This window comes from Polyodon spathula, chromosome 1, assembly GCF_017654505.1.
Source record: "Polyodon spathula isolate WHYD16114869_AA chromosome 1, ASM1765450v1, whole genome shotgun sequence".
Classification (NCBI taxonomy): domain Eukaryota; kingdom Metazoa; phylum Chordata; class Actinopteri; order Acipenseriformes; family Polyodontidae; genus Polyodon; species Polyodon spathula.
The window spans coordinates 78177377-78199539 of NC_054534.1; the positions used below are offsets into that span (position 1 = coordinate 78177377).

Consider the following 22163-nt stretch of genomic DNA (forward strand, 5'->3'; position numbering starts at 1 on the left):
CTGCACGCTGCATGAGTGCGAGGAACTCTTCCCTCTGCGACACATGCGGCAGGGGTGGTAAGGAGCCCCCCGCTGTGGCTTGCCCGATTGAAGTGGCTGGGTCAGATACATCTGACCTCTACACTGTGAAGGACAGCTAGCCTGGGCTAGGAGGTCTAGGTGTTGGGGATGGGGAACAAGACTATGGAAGTTGGGACTGCCTGGTGGTAGGGAGCAGTCTGCCCTGCGATTTAAGTAGGGTCTCTAGCATCATCTGCTGAGCCCTTACAGTCTCCGCCAGCTCTGCAAAGCGCCACTCAGCCGAACTCGGGCACCTCCAAGGAGACTCTGCAGGGGATCGTCTGCGCTTGCACGGGGAAGGAGAGTGGTACCTGCACGGTGACCGCCCGTCCCCTGGTGAACACCACCTTGGCGGTAACCATCTTTCTTCCCCTGAGAGGCACCTACGACTCTGCACTGGTGGTGGAGAAGGGGAGGGTGCTCCCTGTTCACTGTGGCAGGGGTGGGGGTCCTAGAGACCTAGACCTCTGCTTAGTTCTTTTGGAGAACTTTTGCATGGAGAGCAGTCCAATTCACCTGCCAGTGCTTTGGCTGCGTGTTCTGGCCCCAAACATCTGGCGCAGGACAAGTGCTCATCCTGTCTGGGCAGCTTCGCCGCGCACTAGCCGCATTGGTGAAAACCAGTGGAGGACCCTAGTTGAACGCGCTGACGTGGTGTGTGCATAGGTGAGCCTGTTGCGCTCGGTGCTGAGAGGAACTGCGATCAGTGCCTAGCAGTGGGTACCACGTCTATCGGTGCTGAGGTTGGTGCCGAGCAGTTGGTGCTGAGTCAATCGCGCCGAAGTCAGTGCCGATCGGTAGCGCGGTTGGTGCAGGGCTGTAGACGGCGCCGAAGGTGTTCACACCGGTGCCGAGTCAATCGGTGCCGGGGTCGGCGCCGAGCAGAGCGCTGTTGGTGCTGAGAGGTCGGTGCCACGTCAATCGGTACCGAGGTCGGTGCAGATGGTGACCGCAGTCGGTGCCAGGCTATAGACAATGCCAAAGATGGTCACAACAGTGCAGGGTTAATTGGGGCCAGGGACGGCATCGTAGAGAGTGATGTCGGTGCCAAGTCAATCGGCGTCGAGGTCGGTGCTAATGGGAACGTGGTCGGCATCAAATATGGTCACTCTGGTACCTTGTCTATTGTGGCCGGGTAGGTGCTGTTTCAAGCCTGAAGTTGGAGGGTAGAAGCGTGGTCAATGCCGGGCTGTGTAGAGATTCAGTTGGCGTGGGCACCGAGAGCAAGCGCAGCCACGCTAGGAAAGCCAGAGGCTTGAGAGGGGTGCTCTGAGCTGGTTTTTGTTTTTTGTTTTTTTTTGGGAGGTTGTTGTGGCCGATTAAGTCGGTGTAGAGGTCGAAGCCTCGAGCCCGCGGGGTCTCCTTACAGCACCACAACAGCTCCAAACACGGTATAGCAAACTACACGAGTAAAAGAGAGTAATGGCCGTTTGCCAATCTCAAAAGAGGGGTCGAAATCAACGCTAGTCAGTAAACTGACAGGAGAATCAGGCAGTAACACTTTTAATAATGCTCGAAAGCATGATTTTACTGTGGATAATAATAAATTTGAGGCTATAAACCGACAAATCAGCCAAATTCGGACAGAAATCACAAGGCAATCTGTGACCTGTCTCAGTGAAGTGTGAAAATTGCGATATGCTACTGTGAGGATGTCCCTCTTCAGCAGGAGGTGGGAGGGACCTTCTCCCCACAGCAGGGCCCTGATAGGGCAGTTTTTTTTATATACGCTCATGGATTGGAAGTCAGAGAGGGCTCTTTCCATTTGGTAATGGTTGTCATTCCATTGAAAGGGAACTGGTATTAGAACCAGCTGTGTTTTTTATTCCAAATATTTACCACAAGGGGGGAGCAGAGTCTTTTTTTCAAGTCAGCCTGGTAGTGAGTGTGCTGGTACCCTCTTTGCCGCAGACCATTCACTGCTTAGTTGTAAAAAGGGCACCAGTTTTCCTGCACTTTGCACTATATGTTTAACGTCTGTGTCCTTGTTCATTTTTTTTTGTAACACAAACTTTGCTGAATCACACTGCTACTGCTATGCTGACCTATTTACGTAAAGCTTTTATGAACTTTTAGGATGAAACTTTTCACACAGTTGCAAAGAATTATATATATATATATATATATATATATATATATATATATATATATATATATATATATATGCTATATTTTGGTATGTATGCTTAAATAATGACACAACCTGTTTGTTATCCACCATACTGAAATAATTTATTGAAAGCCAGACACAATTTAACATCAAACATATATCATGCCATATATCAATCATCCTATACATTACAAAGAACTTTGCTTGGTAACCTTTGAATCCTTTAATCCAAAATGTGTCACACACACACACACACACACACACACACACACACACACACACACACACACACACACACACACACACATATGTAAAATGTTTTTGGTTAACATGTTTAGAGAAAGGTGGTTCTTTTAAGCGAAGTTCCTATTCCTTTATGTGGAGCAATTACAATGGCAAAAGTCTGTGTTGTTCTCTTAAGTGTTGCCTTAAAGAGGTATTCCTGTATGCCGAGACTACTGTATTATGAATTTACCATTATGCAATGACAGCAGCCATGATGAAGTTGCAGGAATCTAGTAATTTGACAAAATATAATACCAATTTGTGAGGATGAACTGGAAGAAATTAGAACAACAATTATGGAAGAAAAGAAAAATAGTGTTATGTTTTAATGTGTGTGTGTGTGGGGGGGGCAGGATGGCGGTGGTAATAGATTATATTGTTGGCTGCATGGTACAGAGATATTTTCTTGTTTTGTTTTAGCAATGACATACACTGATATTTTGAAGTCATTCATACTTGTCTTTATGGGAGTTGGAAACCCACTATAGTAGAGGCTTGTGCATCTGCTGATATGCACCACTGCTGTTATCAGTGACTTACACCAGTGCTGTTGCAAAGGTAATAATTAGAAATGCAGGGGCATTACTACAGAGTGATATCTATCACATGATTTATCATTTAGAGTGCAGTATTTGTTATGACCTATTGTTTCTCCCTTTCCCTCAAATACATACTATATTTGGATACTAACTTAATCAGAACCATTACATTACTTGTGTACTGGTCGAAACCATTTTATTCAGTACCATATGTGTTTAAGGGGTGTTAGGCGCGCGACAGGCCCCTCGAGCTCGCGCAAAGTGCAGTGAGTTTAGGACTGGAAAGCACGAGAAATCAGCGCGTGCAGAGGAAAAGAAGCAGCAGTGCTGAAGTAAATGCAGACGGAGACGATAGCACTGGGATAACTAACACAAGGAGAGCAAGGTGATTTTATGTCACTCTGACTATGAATGTATAGACCTAAGCAGTTCTAATAAAGGTTTTTATTTTATTTTTATTTATTCCATTTGTTCAATAAACTGTGAGGGTACAGCTATTCTCTGACAATGTTTTTTGTCTTCCCTGTGTGTTGCAGATGCTGAACACATCCTTGCTGTGTATTTGTGCAGTCGTCTGCAGTCAGTTTCTCGGCGCAGCGAGCAGGTCGGACAACGGTAATTTTCTGGATGATAAATGGCTCATTGGACACTGGGACAAATTTCGAGACGTAAGTGCCATTTAAAATGTGATTTATTTTTGTTTTCAACTTATCTCAATTTCAACAATAAGGCAGAATAAAAATCTTTCAAAATAATTTAATCTAGGCATAATTCTACACCTGCATCAGAAGTTAAAAAATAAAATAAAAAATAAATACTGACGGGGCGATAGTTTTTCTTTCTTTTTTTTTTTTTTTTTTTGGCAGTGACATACTTATGGTTGTGCTATCTGCAAACTCAAGATTTATATCTTTGAGTTCTCAATTTATGTAAGCATATTGTTTATAAAAAAAAAAAAAAAAAAAAAAAAAAAAAAAAAAAAAAAAAACATTATTTAAACCTACTGTACTTAGGTTATACAAGACGTCAGTCTTGCTACAAGACGTCAGTCTTGCTTGACAGTTTTAAATCAATGGTCCCAAAACGAAACATGATGGCTTTTAGCATAATTATCTATAATTATGTTTGTTCTGAAAATACATTTCCAAGCACCGTTTAAAAACAATCCAAATTGTGTTATGGGTGAAATCAAGTTGAGGAGTGGGAGAACCCACATGTCATTTGACATCATTAAACAATAGAAAGTATACAGATTAGCACACATTGGCATTTGTGGGACCCGTCTTTGTTGAATTGTACCCTATCAAACTGTTTTTAAACCAAGGACCAGAATACGCATAGGCCAAATTGTGTCAAGTGGTAACCTAATATGAAATTCAAGAGCTTATACTAAGGAAATTCAACTCCTCTCAGAAGTTGTATTACCCGGTGTTAATTTCTTTTATTTTATTTATTTTATTTACATTACCAATGTAAGCATTAATGTTAGCATTATTGTTTGCTATTCAGTTGTTTCCAATTAACTACAGTACCTGCTCTACTTAATTTTAGTTTCTTTGATCAGAACTTCAGAAATATCTAAAGTAATGTATTCATGTGTTTATTTTTTTGTGACGATTGTATGATCATGTACTGCTACTATAAAGTGCTCAATGCTACATTGCCAAACATTGAGAAATGGCATATTACAAAGTGTTGCATAGAACATATTTACAAAGTGATCTCTTTAATGAATGCTCATGGTGGTAACATGCAACTAATTCTTTATTTCAAGTTCGTGAGCCAACCTGTTTCTCCATTTAAAAAAAAAAAAAGTCAAATAGTTGTGCATTTGTTATCAATAATGTTCTCCTTTATCAGGCTTAAAATTATTCTTGAAAAGGCACTTTTGTTGTATACAGCTTCTACAGAGCTTGCTAACAGCTTTTGTTAGCAAGATTTGACAATGGGTCAGACTTTCCAGATAATCTTAGTCAGTAATCATAATGAGCTGCAAATAAAAAGGTCCATTGTTCCATTTAGTATTGTACTGTTCAGTTAGTTGTAGTGTCCTTAAGGACCAGATTGACATGCTTGATATAGAGGATTGCAGTTAAATGTTGTTTTTTTGGTTAGCAGTTGTCATGTTGTTATACCCATCAGCCATTTGTTATTTTTCTTTTTCTATATGAGTGATTTCAGTGCACAAAGATATTTCTGTTGTTGCTGATTAGTACACTATTTATTTCTTTATTTTTACATCAAAACTCCTGCTGTCTATTATGTTTAGTCAATAAAATAATTAAAACAATTTTCATCTAAACTTACTGGCACAGTAATTTATAATCAGTGTGTTGATGGTAAATGGCTGAGAACCCTGCACAGGTCCGATTTTTACGACCCGCTTCCGACCTGGACCCGCTACTACAGGACCCGACCCTAAGCTGCAACACTATCTTCTTACCCGCGACCTGACCTGCTTATACATGACCTGCAACCCGACCGAACCTGCAAGTATGGTGTGCATATTAGGACATCTTTGAACATCAGGCAAAAACGAGTCATTATGTGCTCCTTCCTCTGTAACTCCGCCCTCTGAAATTCAGAATTTCTGAATTTATAAAAACATATATTTGAATGCAATAGTACCAGCCTGGGGTATATTGGAAATCTGCGTACTGGCCAACTACAACCCTGTAAACTTCAGAGACTCAGAGCACACGTCATGTGTAATTTAATGTATACTGCAACATTTTCATCTAAAAAAAGATTTTTGCATTAAGAAAGAAGAACTGCAAGATCATAAAGAAAATGCCTGAATGTAGCTGAGATCAGCAAAATAAAATGTGTACGCACCATGTTTCCATTAACTAGTAATTGCCCATCATAGACGGTTTTAATAGCTGCTTGATAGACAGAGAATGAAGCCGCCCATCAGTTTGACTGGAAGCAAAAGGTCTGTAATAGGCAGCTAGGAACATTGACTGTCACTAACAAGAGTGAATGAGTGAGCCTCTGGTGCGCCTGTAGACTACACCCTTTAAAAGGCACAGGCAACCGAAATGAGTGAGTGATTTGGCAGTTCCTGCCTTACTGCGTCCTTGTTAACAAAGCAAGTCACCGATAGGCCGATTCAATTCACGGCGTCTTCTTTCATTCCTCCTGTAGAGAAGGATTTGTTTATTTTGTTTTCATCCATGATTCTGATTGACTGTGCCTCGAGTGTTCGGTGAAATGAAAACATGAAGTGCAGTTTATTTTTGGATTTTGATACAGATTTTTGTAGTCTGTTTCTGTAATCTAGATAGGGCAGTCTAGGAGGGAGGGAGGGAGGGGGAGAGAGAGAGAGAGAGAGAGAGAGAGAGAGAGAGTGTGTGTGTGTGTGTGTGTGTGTGTGTGTGTGTGTGTGTGTGTTAAAGTGCTGTTTTGACTGGTAAATGGCTTAGCCATTCAAGTGGCCACATTCCACAATTTTGAATAAAACAATTACACAGTTCAGTTAAGTTAAGTTTATTGGATGGTAACGTGTATTTTCATTTTATTAAGTGATGTTTTATTTTATGTGAAACCAGTGTGTCCTGTAGTGGCTCGAGATTAACTATGAAGGAGATGCTAGAAACTTAGAAAGGTGTACCGGTACACATCGTCAATGTGATGTAATTGTAATGCAATTAAAGAGGATTTGTGCTCTAAGCTGGCTCTTTTTATATTTGTTAAACAAATGTCAGTGCATGACAAAGACTAAATACATGTGGGTATTTATTTAACACTAGGACGACCAAGGCAGTCATTTTGACCATTTTTTGAATTTAAATTTAAATTGCGGCATTTGTGTTTAAGATGTGGAGCTGTGTTTTCCTGACTTTTCCTAAATATGTGTACTAATTACCCTGTCAAAGAAATAATCGTGTAGCTGCAAAATTTAGGGAGATAAAATACTGCATTGCCTGTTCTGACCAGGAGTGGTCAAATTGGCCGCTACATGCAGTATGAAACATATTATGAATGCAATGTTGCTGTATTATTTGTATTTATCAGTCGGGACTTGCCGCCATGTATTGAAGTTTAATTATATCAGTCTACATTCATCAAGTGAGCAGTCTTTTGACATTTCTATTGTTTCAGTGAGCCTCCTGATAGCCCATCAATCAGCCTTGACAGCTCACCCCGCTCCCGGCTGTCTGTCTGCACTCTGGTTACTCTATAAGTCACTCGTTTTTCAAAGAAATTCATTATTACCCCAATACACATTGAAAATGGATTGCGGAAGTTGCAGGACAGCAAAGCAGTGTTTGAAATTACTGCAAAGTTTACCAAACAACGATTCTGGTGCAACAGAGACGGACAGTGATGGATCTGGCTCTGAAGCAGACTGGGTTCGCGCAGTGACAGTGAGGAGGATGCCAACAAAGTTTCAGGACCAAGTGTGTGAAGAAGGTGCAGGAGATCCCATGGGAGAAGAAGCAATCCTGTGGCATCCCCTGCAAGGATGCCAGCCACATCATCTGAATCAGCCCCTGCACTTGATCCAGCTGCAATTTCAACTGAGACAGTCGCTTCTCCAGTGGTAGCGCCAGCACCACCTGGCACTCAAGAGGCTGGTAATGGCACTGTCTGGAACACTATACATCCTGCTGTTGAAGCTGCAGCTAGAGGGGGTAAACATAGTATTTTGAGGGAAGTTCCAGGGCCCATGGCATATGCAAAACGCAACGTTGATGAGAGCGCATTGATTGCTTTTCGCCTATTGATTGGCATGCACACGCTTCACCACATACAATGCCAAAAAGCAGAAGCCCCCTGGTCAATGCCCTTGGAGGAATTAGAAACATTCATTGCACTAGTATATGCCAATGGAGCATTTGGTGCCAAAAACCTGGGTTACTGTTGATAGCTGTGCCAAATGCGCAAAGACAGTCTGTGGTAAGTGCACTGCATTGCACTGTGAAAAGCACAGGATCTGTGTGATTTGTGCCAGCACTTTCTGTTCAAATGTTTAATTATTCATGTAATTTTGATTATAGTACGTCTAGATTGTATAAATTGCTTTGGTTGCATATACGCGCTTTGTTATATAGACAATCAAAACCATTTATAAAAAAAAAAAAATGTTGACACTTATTTCAGTTGTACAGTTTTGTATGTATATGATATACCTGTATACACACAAACTTAAAATATTTGGTTATTTAATTTTTTACAGTTTTTTGAGGGTTTTTTGTCTATATATAAACATATTTCTGTTCAAATGTCTGTTTATTTACAATGTTTTGATTGTTTAGACGATTTGTATGACATTCCTGAATAAAACTATGACTTATATTCAATGGTTTGTCCTTTCATTATAATATTTATGTTGTTTTTAATACGCTGGCCAAATTGACCACTCATGGTTGTTCTAGGTATGCGTGTGTGAGGCGAGAGTGTATTAAATGGAATGTCCAGACAGTAATTTATGTGTACAGAAATAAAATAATTTATTTTTATTATCTATACACAACAAAATAATTAAATAACAAAAGAAAACAAAATGGTGTGAGGGAAGGAGTGCAGGGGTGAAATCCAAAACAGACCGTGATAACTCGTCTTTATCGTCTTCTTGGCGAACCATACATAAACAAAAAAAGACAAAAGAAATGTTAGTGTTTTTTTTTTTAAAATCCCGCTGCACCAACCTAGTCTCTCCCTCCACCTGTTACTCCTCCTATTTTACTTTCGGACCAACCCCGAACACAGTAGTGCGTTCCTTTTAGTATGTAATGTCCCGCCTCTGTAGTCAGTGGAACACCAATCCCCAGCTGACAAGTGTACTTATCCTTCACTTGACTCCAGTGGCTGGAATTTACATACTCGTACTTCTGCCCCTCACCAAGGTGCCGCCCCTCAAAAGATGACTTTTGCCATGGTCACGAGATCTTGGTAAGGGAAGTTCCGAGTTGGTTTGATGCCATCTACTGTCGGGAGGCTGAATCACAGACCGAAATCCCTTTGACTCATCACAGCGTGTAAGCGGTCATTCTAGTGTAAAAGGATATTTAGTGTAACGGTGTAAATACGGTTAAATGGTTAACCGATTTTAGGCAACGGATTTTAGTAAACAATATTTACATTCCTATTTAAAAGCTATATTACATTTTTTTTTTTTTTTTTATTGTATTAGTTATTTATTGGACAGACACAATTCATCGGTTTGTGAAACTATTAAAAGACTGACAAATAAATGTATAATAATAAAAATGAAATGCTTATATATGAGATTAATTGTACTATATATATATAAAATACAGCATGTAAAGCTCATGTCAATGTGTTTATGTATTCATTTGTTTATGTATTTATTTTTCAGTGAGAGTAGTGCAGAGAAAGAATGTTGCCATCCAAAAAAAAAAAAAAAAGCCATCAGGGTATGAAAGCAGGATCACCCTGCTGCAGCAGTGTTCTACTTAGCCATCATGGGACAAGATGTTAGATGAGGAAAAATAGCTGTAACATGCTGTACCCTGTTTAAAAAAACAAACAAACAAAAAAAAAAAAACTAGACAATAGAAATAAACAAAACAAATAACATATTTTGTGTGCAGAATTTGATGGCGCCTGCTGTGAATATTGTGAACATTTTGGTAGAAAAACAATAAAAAATGCAAAGAAACTTGACAGGTTATACATGTCCTTTATAAGTCTGGGATTCAGCAGTTACAAAATTGAAAACGTCAAGAAATATCGGAATTCCACAAAGTTGGAAATGAATTTGTATCTGTGATGCAACAAACTAAAACGCCTGTACATCATGAGTTGAATTCAGTTTATAGAGAAAGAGTGGGAAAAAACAAAATCTATTTTTATATTTTATTAACTCCTAAGCATTGCTTATTATAGTTGTTCTGTTAGTATGTTACTTAAATTTACGTGTGTTCCAAACTGCACTGAAAGAAACATTTTCCTTAAAGTATGTTATAGTTGTTGAGGCGAGGTCAGGTCACAAGGAACCCTTTGTGTATCATGAAGAATTTAGTGAACCCGTCAAGCTACAAGGCTGTTAATTACACATTGATTGATTGTGTTCACTGTAAAACAAAATCAAAATCCTACAAGTTTTATGTTCTACTTTTTTTTGTGTGTGTTTTGCGTGATGTGGAGTGGGCAAGTAGATTTTTAAGAAGGACAAGTAGATTTTTTTCTAGCATTTTGTCCCTTGAACAAGTTTTTTTTTTTTCAGAAATTGCACACCCCTGTAACCTGGTGTTGCCTTTCAAGTACGAAATGTAACCATTACCTCATGGGTATTAATCCTTTGATACCTTCTAAGCTGAATAGATATTCCAAAACTGTACGTAGTGCCAGTGACGCAGTGGCGCCCGCCCCCGAGGGCATAAAAGAGACTGCTGACACTCAAAATGTCATAATTTTTCCTTTCACTGCCTGACAGAGCGAGAGCGAGAGAGAGAGAGAGAGAGAGAGAGAGAGAGAGAGAGAGAGAGAGATATCTACGAACAGATAAGTGAAACACAGTGTTCTATGTGATTGTTCGCTTATGTTTATCACTTGTTGCGATTGCTTTTACGTGTTTTAGTAAAAATGACTTCACGTATTTTGCGCTCATCCGTATTTGTTCGGTAGTCCATCAGCAGCCTTGTGCTCCACACGAAGCCGGCAGCTCTGCTGCTCCTTCCCAGGGATCGATTAAGCTGGCTACTGGTGCTCTCTTGTAAGCTGCTAACTTCGGCTGAAGTGCAAAAGAAAAACAATTGTTTTTTATTATGAAAAATATATTAAATAATGGTAACTGTTTGATTATTGTTTTGTGTGAGAAATTGTTTTCTCTCTTTGTTAGCCAAAAAGCATATAGGTGGGCATCTCTATATCTCACCTGTGGTAACTAGGTCCCAGACCTGCTCCTGTTCCCTCCGGTACTTTTGTACAACAAATGAGGACCCTTCAGATTCACTAGCAGTTGCTGGGCTCAGCTCTGCTTTGGGTCTGATTGCTTGCAGTCCTTCCCGCAGTGTTTAATTGCCGCTCTGGTCTCTGCTTGCAGTACCATTGCGAAGCTATACAGGTGGGCATCCCTGCATTTTGCTTCTCCGGTAACTGTAGATCATTGATCTACAACCGTACTCAGCACTGTACAATACCTTGTGCACCATACTTGTACTGTACCGTGTACCATGTACCGTATACTGCACCATACGCTATATACTGACTGTATGTACCATACATTGGGCATTACACTATATCATTAGCACTATACCATACCGTTTGTACCGTACTGTGTATACTGTGCATTTCCCACCATACTGTACAACAGTTGTCTGCACTGTACCATATTGTTGCACTGTACTGTGTGTACTGTGCTTGTGCACTATAGACACGTTCTGTGTGTACCGTACATTGTACTATATTAAAGAGGTGTTAAGCATTCGATACAAGACAGTACCTGTGGCTGGTGAATAAGAACATGCTCTGGATATCAAAATTGAATGGGCAGGCAGTGGGTAGGAACCTGGCTGCTTTAGTAGCTTCAAGACGTCAGCTCTGGATGTCTCAGGTGCACATAGTGGATGGTGACAATGCACCATTTCGGGATGCTCCCATTACCCCAGAATCCAGATTATGATGCACAAGCAAACAAAGCTACCAAATACTGGCCTCTTCTTAATCACAAGTGCTTTATTATTATTATTTAGCAGACACCTTTATCCAAAGCAACTTACGTAGACTAGGGTATGTAAACTATGCATCAGCTGCAGAGTCACTTACAACATCTCACCCGAAAGACAGAGCACAAGGAGGTTAAGTGACTTGCTCAAGGTCACACAGTGAGTCAGTGAGTGAGCCAGGATTTGAACTGGGGACCTCCTGGTTACAAGCCCTTTTCTTTGGCCACTGGACCACACAGCCTCCCATAGCCTCCTATCCTTTAGATTTGAGAAGCTGGTTGAATTAGGGCACCAGGTTAAAAGATCTGTAGGACTCTGTTCAAAGGTCCAATGAATCCAAAGCAATACTAATACATAATTGGGTGTGGCAGACATACGTTATACAAGCATGACACAAAATATTTCAAACTGAACCTCTTCTAAAGAACTCTTCAACTACACTATACTGTGTTTATGTAGGCCAATGTATTATTTTGACAAAGTGGCAAAGTGGTGTGTAGTGCACAGGTGTAGCGGTGATGCAGTGCTTAGAAACAAGCCCAACAACAGTTCACTGGTAAATAACAAACCTTTATTAAGGGTTTTGGAATAATAACACTGACTCTACACAATGATGAATATAGTCTGTAAAACCACAGAATTCAGTCCTGCAATGATATTAACAATAAACACACAGTTTAAAACACCTACACGATCACCGGTCCAACAGTGAGTGCTCTGGGTGCAAGTGGTGTTGTTAATATGTGAAACAGTGCTAACAGTGGTGCAGTGCAGTCCGAGTTTGATGCTGGCTGAATAGCGACAGCTCCCGGATATTTAGCCATCTACAATGACATGATTTCCATTACATAAGAGTAGATGTTAAAACTTTATGCTGATTTGAACTTGGCTCTCGCCAAGATAAGCACCTAAGTAAACTAATGTGATACATCTGCATCTCCATCCATTTGCGTTTCTTTCCATCTGTTGATGTTGATATCCTTCTGCCTGGTGTTGATGGCGGAAGTGTAATGCTGGCTCCAGGGGTCAGCTTATTTTGCCTCCCCAGCACATCAGCACACACAACGGCTGCAATGCTGGCTCTGGGGATCAACCACAGTGTGGTCTCCCCAGCGCATCAGCATGACAACCATCTGGATTGAGATAAGTAGGGTACATCTCTGGGGTCTTCAAGTGGGCAACCTCCATCCTCTGTGTTTCATCGACTAGCCCACGACGTCTCAGGAGGGCTTGACCAGTGATTCTGGCATCCCAGCATCACCCCCCTCCATCCCCCACTAAACTCAGCCTAGCTTACTTACACATACATCAGCGTTGCTTTCTTTCTATTTTGCTTGAGATCCTACAGCCAGTTGCTGCTCCTTTCAGCTGCTTCAGATAAGTTCTTCACTGTGCAACACAACTCTTGGCCACAGAACCCGACATCCCTGAGAAACGGGGTCGTAAAGTGTGCCAGAAATTCTCAACAACCCACCTCCACTGGCTAAACCCGGACTCTCCATCCTCGCTGTTCCGCTTGAGCAACTAGTTGAGTATACCAAACCTCATTCGCCTCATCTACATCATCCTCCCTTGGCACTGTTACCACTACCAGATGAACAAGGTGTGCTGATCCAGACCACAAGACATTGTCTGGTTGAAGATTAGTGGTGGCAATCTCAGGTGGAAAAATAAGCCATTAACCAACATCTGCCAGCATCTTCCAGTCTCTAGCAGCTTCCAGTTGTCCTAGACGAGGCTTGGTTTTAACACCTTTTCTTGGTTGTTGTTCTCCTCGACGGAGGAATATTGTCTTTTGTGTGTAATGCTTTGATGGAACTGGTTACAACTTATTGGTCATGTTAATCTTGTCTTCCAATGCTAAGGCCAAACATTGCAGCACTTGGTCATGGCGCCAAGTAAACCGTCCTTGGCTAAGACCCACCTTACATCCTGTCAAAATTTGCCTTAATATTGCAGGTGATGAACACAAAGGACAAGAGGGATCCTCACCCACTCAGAGATTTAGGTGATCGGAGAACGTCATATGTTGAGCATATGAGGAAACTGATCCTGTTCTGCTCGGTATTGCCAGCTGATCTTGCATTGTTCCATACTCTCCCATTTCATCCATTCTCCCTTCTTGGTCTGGGAAACATCCTCTACACATCTCATCCTATCCTGCTTTTGCACCTTATTGACTACCAGCTTCCTCCGTTGAGCTGGGGTTATGCATTTGTCACGTGACTCTACTAATGTCATTTCCAGTCGGACCTTGATGCACTTAAATTCCTCGGTTAGAGCAGAGACTGGTTGCTGCAGTATTCCTTTACGGTAATGTAAACTCCCATCCATTTCCTGACGTACTGTATTAACTGATTAAAGCTTCCAGCTTCTCAACTGTTGTCAAAGAAACCTCGTACACAGTCAGTGGCCACAGCAGTCTTGGTAGTAGACCAAATTGAAAGCACCAGAGTTTCAGTTTGCCTGGTAAAGCTCTGCTGTCTGTTTTCTTCAACCCTTCTGCTGCTTGTTGTCTAACTTCTCCCAAACGAACTGTGTCCTTTAGATCCCCGTCGTACCATCTCCAAAGATTTTTCACTGGCTTCTCAGACACTGTTGGTATTGCCTCACCATTAACGTAGAACCTTTTATTTACTACTTCACATTTAATTATAGAGATGCTTCTTGATTTAGTGGTCTTAGATTGCATTTGTGCCCATTCAATGTTATTGGTTAATTTGGCCAATAACAGATTATTTCAGGCTACTGTTGTTGTCATGTCATCCATGTATGCGAGAATTGGTAGTAGTCGCATTCCAGAAGCCAAGTGCTCTACTCCCACTACCCATTTTGATGCCGTAATAATTACTTCCATTGCCATGGTAAAAGCCAGTGGATAAATGGTGCATCCTGCCATTATTCCAACTTCTAGGCATTGCCATGTAGTGCTGCATTCTGAAGTTGAAAAACAAAATCAAAAATCTCCAAAGTAGGCTTTCACTAAATTTGTTATTGTCATCGGTACACTGAAAAAATCAAATGCTGCAAATAACAGTTAATGAGACAGACAGTGCATCAGTTAACAATCACGGCTTCATTTCCCTCCTCACAGCCATTCCGAAACTGTAACAGAGGAACAGATTGCTCTGCCACACACCCGATATACCTTCAGTCACGCCCCCTTTGGTAGCGAGTGCAATCATGTCTCCTCCAGTCCATGACTGACACATTGCCTACCCCAGTAAGGCGCTAACTTCTAGTATTGTAGCTTCTCTCCCCTTTTTTGAATGGCCAACTTCCAACTGACTTTGGCTGAAATAAATTGCTATGGCCCCACACATGCCTATAGTTTATTGCTGGCTACTACAAACGCTAAGCTGGTTGTTCATAAACATAGCTCATATATTCATACTTCATTAATATTAATACAAGTTTGCAATAACAATAAAACAGTTTAGTTAATCTGCACAGTAGCATACTGATGGTTTTTCATTTCAAGAGAGGCTGCATTGTTTCCTATGTTGGAAGGGTGGGGACCAGCTTCTTTTTACTTTATTGATTGTGTGAGACAAAGGCAATTCTGAGTCAATACAGTAACAGCACCCAACCTTACTATTTAAACAAGTGTAGCTGATGAAAAGTGTGAATCTTGTTACATGTATGTTTTTAAAATGTATTGCTTAATCTGGGGGTATATGGAGGCATCTGTCTGCTTGCCAAACTTGCATTACATGGATGTAGGCCACTGTAATCTACTTTTAATGTTACAATACAGATAGCTCTTATTTGTTTTGCTTGTAAGATTGCTGTTGTATGGGGGTCACAGCAGAGGTTGATTGTACATGAAAAAGATTGTGCATGAAAGAAAGTTTATTTACCGGGTTTACTAGAGATATATTCTCCGGGATATTAGAGCTCTCTTGCGTAACATAGCAGGATCCTAAAGACATGTTGGAAACCTACAGTACAATGAAAACAAGACTGCTGATATATTTCTGCTGACAAGCAGATGATATTAAACACATAGTTTCATATCGCTTTATGACAAAACTGAAATCTGATGCTGGAGTTTTATTAATTATCTCACTGATTTCTCACTTGCAACTTGACATTTGCAGTATAATGGAGACTTTTTGCTTTGCTGATGATAGAAACCTAATGCTTCATGCTTGATACACAGCTGTATTCTGTGATCCTTGCAGCAGGCTGATCATGGGTATTGTACATAAAAACAATATCCCAATTTATATCAGCTATGTTATAAAACTGCAGCCTCCACAGTGTCAATATCTGAAACCTTTTGAAATAATTATTTCTTATTTGCAGGGTTAATGTACCATGATCTCTGATCTAATATAGCATGTAGCTTCCATATTGAAGTCATGTGACTAAGTTTCTACTGTAGTCTTTGATATTCTTAGTTAAGTTCCATGAGCAATGCCATCCAGTCAAACATGAAACCTAAAAGTACATTACAGGTGGTTTCCATTGAATATTAACTGCCTGGATATATCAAGGATATATTTCAAATTTACATTTTACTTAATGTTTACAAACTATTCTGTCTGATATGTCTATTAGATTATGCAAAAAACTTCAATTTCTAGTTGTTGTTTTGGGAAATATGATCAATCAATCAATCAATAAATAAATAAATAAATATAATGTCTATCATTTTTCCCTGGCTGACAGTATAATCGTTTCAGGTTTGTGAAAGTTATATTGTGAAATTCAAGTCATGTCTTGTTTTATACAGTACTTCCGAATGCTAATTGGTTTAGTAGTTCAATAGGGGACATTTTTTATTTAGTGTAGCTTCTTTAATCTTAAAAAAAAATGCTTTATTTGAACACCAGCCAAGGACTTGCCAGAATGAAAGCACTTATGCACATAGAATCGCTGTGCTGAAGCAGAGAGAAAGAACAATTCTGAAAAGTTGATAGATAATGTTGACAGGTAAATCTGTTTGAAATGTACTTGAAAATCTGTCTGCATTATTACATGATAAAAGTCTTATGGAAGCTTAAGAAAGCACTAGTGTTGCATTTAGTTGAATTTATAAACCACTGTTGTTGAAAGAAAGAAAAAGACATGAATCATTCATACAGTATATATGCACTGTAGGTATATATTCCATGAACTGTATGCAAAATTACCGTCTCTTTATTTTTTAATTACAATCGGTGTGCAGTGATAACAGGCAAGAGAGTTATTTTTGAGAAATGCAAGATTTAATTGCAAGATGCAAGATACATGTAGTGGACAAAAAATGGAAACACCTGGGTAAATGAGGGACATCAAGTATATTGAAAGCAAGGGCTTCCACACAGGTGTGGCTCATGCGTCAACCAAGCAAATAACATCCCAGCATGCTTAGGGTCATCTATAAAAATGCTGGACAGGCCTGGTTGCCTGTAATTATGGCTAGAATGGCTGCAAAAGGAGGCCTCAGTGACTTTGAAAGAGGGGTAATTGTTGGGGTGCGTTTGGCAGGAGTTTCAGTGACCAAGACAGCTCAACTTGCTTATGTTTTACAAGCAACAGTGCCTAAGGTGATGTCGGCATGGAACTCATCAGCAAAGGGCAACAGTGGGCGGAAGCGCATACTCCAGGATCGTGATATCCGTGCAATAATTCGAAGCGCAAGGCAAACAGACAAGCAAATCCAAATTTCAACCTGGGGCACGAGCAACCAGTTTTATCAAAAACAGTCCGCCGAGGACTCCACAGAGCGGGATACCGTAGTGTCCCCACGCCCTATTAATTGATTTACATTGGTGTAAATCACTTAGGTAAAGATATCTAGCAATTTTGTTTGTTTTTAGTGTTGAAATTCAATTAAACTTCTAATATTAGAGTTTAAACCATTCTACACGTTAAATGTTTAGAATTCTGCATTGGGCATTGTAATATGCTTTGCGATGCGACTTTACAGGATCAGCCGATCGATCGCAAAGTTGAAACATGTTTAATATTTTGCAATGTGATTCCCTCGCATCGGGTAGTGGATAAAGTCAGCAACTAATGAGTTCACTGTGTTAAGTCATGACTGGAGACAGAGACTTGCATGTATTCTCTCTCTGTTAATACATATATATATAGCGTTATAATTAAATTATACCAAATTACATTTTTATTTACAATTTAGGGTAAATTATATACAAACCAATGGAATACTTTGTGTGTGTGTGTGTGTGTGTGTGTGTGTGTGTGTGTATACGGCATGGGTAGAAAATCCAGGAACCAGGTACCCACCATGAAATAACCAGATCTTTTTCAGGTAATGATTAAACAAAATAAATAAATAAAATCACATATATTAATGTTTTAAGTTAATAATATATATTTAAATACTGTACAGTTAGTGTTCCGCCTTTTCTGTTTTTAGCTTTAAATAATGGTATTGACCATACTCCAAGGGATATTCAAGGCCTTTGATATTTTTTTATACCCATCCCCTGATCTGTGCCTTTCAACAACTTTGTCCCGGAGTTCTTTTGAAAGTGGCTTGGTGCTCATGGTTGAGTCTTTGCTTTGAAATACACTACCCAGCAGAGGGATCCTACAGGAACTGCTGAATCTATCCTGAAATCATGTGAATCACTGCAATTTAACACAGATGGAGGCCACTTAACTTGGTGTGTGATTTTGAAGGTGATTGGTTACACCATAGGATTGCTATTACAAGGGGGGTGGACACTTATCCAACCAAGTTATTTCAGTTTTTATTTTTAATTAATTTTCTACACGTTTCTAGAGTATTTTTTCATTTAGAAGTTGTGGGGTAGGATGTGTAGATAAATTAAAAAAAAAAAAAACCAAAAAAAAAAACTATTTAAGGTCCGATATTCCGTTGGGCAACCACTGTGAAACTTTCCCAAGGGTGTCTGAATTTATCCGCACTAGGCACTATATATATATATATATATATATATATATATATATATATATATATATATATATATATATATATACGGCTCTGGAAAAAATTAAGAGACCACTGCAAAATTATCAGTTTCTCTGGTTTTACTATTTATAGGTATGTGTTTGGGTAAAATTAACATTTTTGTTTTATTCCATAAAGTACTGACAACATTTCTCCCAAATTCCAAATAAAAATATTGTCATTTAGAGCATTTATTTGCAGAAAATGACAACTGGTCAAAATAACAAAAAAGATGTGGTGTTATAAGACCTCGAATAATGCAAGGAAAATAAGTTCATATTCATTTTTAAACAACACAATACTAATGTTTTAACTTAGGAAGAGTTCAGAAATCAATATTTGGTGGAATAACCCTGATTTTCAAGCACAGCTTTCATGCATCTTGGCATGCTCTCCAGCAAGCAAGTTTTCTTCCAGGACAACCTTGTACTTGGCTTGATTCATGCCAAAGCTGCCCGATTCCAGCCTTGCTGAAGCACCCCCAGATCATCACCGATCCTCCACCACATTTCACAGTGGGTGCGAGACACTGTGGCTTGTAGGCCTCTCCAGGTCTCCGTCTAACCATTAGACAGATTTGTCTTTGTGAAGGACGCATGAATCAAGCCAAGTACAAGGTTGTCCTGGAAGAAAACTTGCTTCCTTCTGCTCTGACAATGTTCCCCAACTCTGAGGATTGGTTTTTCCAGCAGGACAATGCTCCATGCCACACAGCCAGGTCAATCAAGGTGTGGATGGAGGACCACCAGATCAAGACCCTGTCATGGCCAGCCCAATCTCCAGACCTGAACCCCATTGAAAACCTCTGGAATGTGATCAAGAGGAAGATGGATGGTCACAAGCCATCATACAAAGCCAAGCTGCTTGAATTTTTGCACCAGGAGTGGCATAAAGTCATCCAACATCAATGTGAAAGACTGGTGGAGAGCATGCCAAGACGCATGAAAGCTGTGCTTGAAAATCAGGGTTATTCCACCAAATATTGATTTCTGAAGTCTTCCTTCCTTTTCTTTGCATTATTTGAGGTCTGGCAACACTGCATCTTTTTTGTTATTTTGACCAGTTGTCATTTTCTGCAAATAAATGCTCTAAATGACAATATTTTTATTTGGAATTTGGGAGAAATGTTGTCAGTAGTTTATAGAATAAAACAAAAATGTTCATTTTACCCAAACACATACCTATAAATAGTAAAACCAGAGAAACTGATAATTTTGCAGTGGTCTCTTAATTTTATATATTAGGCCTTGTCAGTATAGTTAATACACGATTACACAAAATAAAAAAAAATTAAAAAATATTCGAATAGCATATTACTTATTTGAGCACACAGAAAAAGCCTTGTGTACAGCAGGGTTCACATAAGTTGTACCACAAAAATTAGGTTCATCAAGTTGCTGTCTAGCTTCACCTCCTCTACCCTCAGTTCATACAACTGGACTGGCAGTGTCAGAGATCACAATAATAGTTTATGAATGTTTAACCAGGATTGCTGGTTATTACCATTTTTAAAACACTAACTTTTGAAGAATATAAAGACACACTTAATGCTAAGCAGAACAACATAGTGACTAATAAGAAAAAGCAAAATACTTGAAAAGATACTTGGACTACAGTTCAATGTAAAACATCTACTGTTGAGTTTCTATGAATGGATAAATTAACCTCAATATTTGCACTGATCGTTAAAAGTACAACCAGGTATGTTCCTTGTTTTGAATTATTTACAGGTTATTAAATAAACAAAGTAATTTGACTTGGATTTATCTGAGGTCAGTACTAATGGGTAGTTGTAATTGGCAGTAATGTTAAACTTTTGTAAGGTTGTAATGTATTTTCTATTTTGCCAGGTTGCACTATTTAACTATTTGGAATATTTTATGAATGTTATTACTTGTCATTATTAAACACTTAGGTTGCAATATATTAACTATAAAAAGCAGAACATTATAAAAAGGACCTTCAAAACTTCCAGCTGCATTTTTAACAACCTTTGATGACTCGTATAAAACACACAACACTACTGCTTACTAACAAAGCACAACAAAATATGTTTGCTCAATAACATCTGTTCTATAAATAGTCTGATTTAGGAATCAAGCCGATATCAGTAAGAGACCAGGACAGGTAAATTTCAAAATATCACTATTTCCAATGAGAAAACGGGCGAATTTGTGTCTTTTCGTTCACATAAAGTCAGAAAAAAACAACATATGAATCCAAATTAACATGTATTTATACTAAAGTAATACAAAAATGACTACAAAAGATTTAGAAGTGAGTAGTTTTTCGAGAGTTATGATTATACTGTAAATTTATAGTATAATCATAAATTCACCCGTTTTCTCATTGGAAATAGTGATATTTTGAAATGTACTGTCCTGGTCACAAAAGCAAAGTTTGTGGGAAATAATAGCCATTTTCTATACTTTTGAGGCATAAGCAATTAGGAAATAACACTTACTACCCAGGAACAAAAAAAAAAAAAAAAATTGTTACACAGTGTAATTTACGAATAGTAATAGTTTGTATTTGTCTGACTGACAGAAGTATAAAAAAAGAAAGACCAAAAAATAAACATAAAATGGAAGCAATCTTCTGCTTAACCCCCCCCCCCAAAAAAAAACAAACAAACAAAAAAATGTATTAACGTTCAAGACAAGTCTTAGTATAGCAAAAAAAAAAAAAAATAATAATAATAATAATAATAATAATAATAATAATAATAATAATGTAGCAATCTCGGTTCCGTGAGACAGGCACCTCACACAGGGCGAGGCAATCAATCCACACACAGGGAGATTGGATGTGCCCCCATGGTACAGCAACAGTCGCTTGCACAGTAGCCATTCAACTTTTTTGTTTTGGTCATCTGGGCATCTAACTAAAAAAAAAAAATCCCAAACAGCAGAGGGGTTTTAGAGACATTTCTTTCAATACAGCTTATGCTATCTCTTCGAGATGGTGAATGAAGAAATTTGCCTCTGGTTAACATAGGCTGCAGGGGGGAGGGACGGACAGTGCTCAGTTTTTGTTCGCAATTAAAATTATTAGTGTTAGCGTATATTTTGCATGTTTCAAACATATTCTACCATAGCACTTCTCTTACACTGTCTTGTACACCAGGTATTCAGCACATATTGTACTGAGGCACTACAATCACTATAGGTGTTCCCTGCTAGTGAACAAACCTTCGAACCTTCTAATACAGCCCTACCCGTAATCTGATACTTTTCAATAATTTGTGCTAAAGAAGGTCATGTAATTCAATCACAATTGGACAAGCAGTTCTATAGATACTTGCACAGCTCTAAGGTTTACAAATTTGGTACAAACTGAGCACAAGACTAAAAAAAATAAAAAAAAACAACAACAACAAGCATAGTGTTACCTACCAGCTTAAAGCAATGCATTTTGTTTTACTATTTTGGTAATTTCTGAAAAAAAGCATATAGACAGATTATCTGGGATTTAAGAAATATGGAAACTTTCTGACCAGGAAAAACAATACATTTATATTCAATATGTATATAAATAAGGTGGTGTGCATTTGGTTTAGATCATTTTAATTCAGGCCTAATTGTGTGCTGTAAACGATATGGTAA

General features: G+C 39.1%; 1 protein-coding gene across 3 annotated transcripts in view; it reads left to right on the forward strand.

The window, feature by feature from the left end:
- Positions 1 to 3242: 3242 nt before the first annotated feature.
- The window catches only part of LOC121322814 (testican-3-like), a 70942-nt gene continuing 52021 nt past the window's right edge, over positions 3243 to 22163 (forward strand). The window contains exons 1-2 of one of the 3 annotated variants that reach the window (XM_041263150.1): positions 3243 to 3434; positions 3531 to 3662. In XM_041263150.1, coding sequence (XP_041119084.1) covers positions 3531 to 3662 — 132 coding nt within the window. In that variant the 5' untranslated portion in view covers positions 3243 to 3434. The remainder of the gene's footprint in view (positions 3435 to 3530; positions 3663 to 22163) is intronic. The other 2 variants (XM_041263139.1, XM_041263159.1) reach the window with 2 other exon arrangements.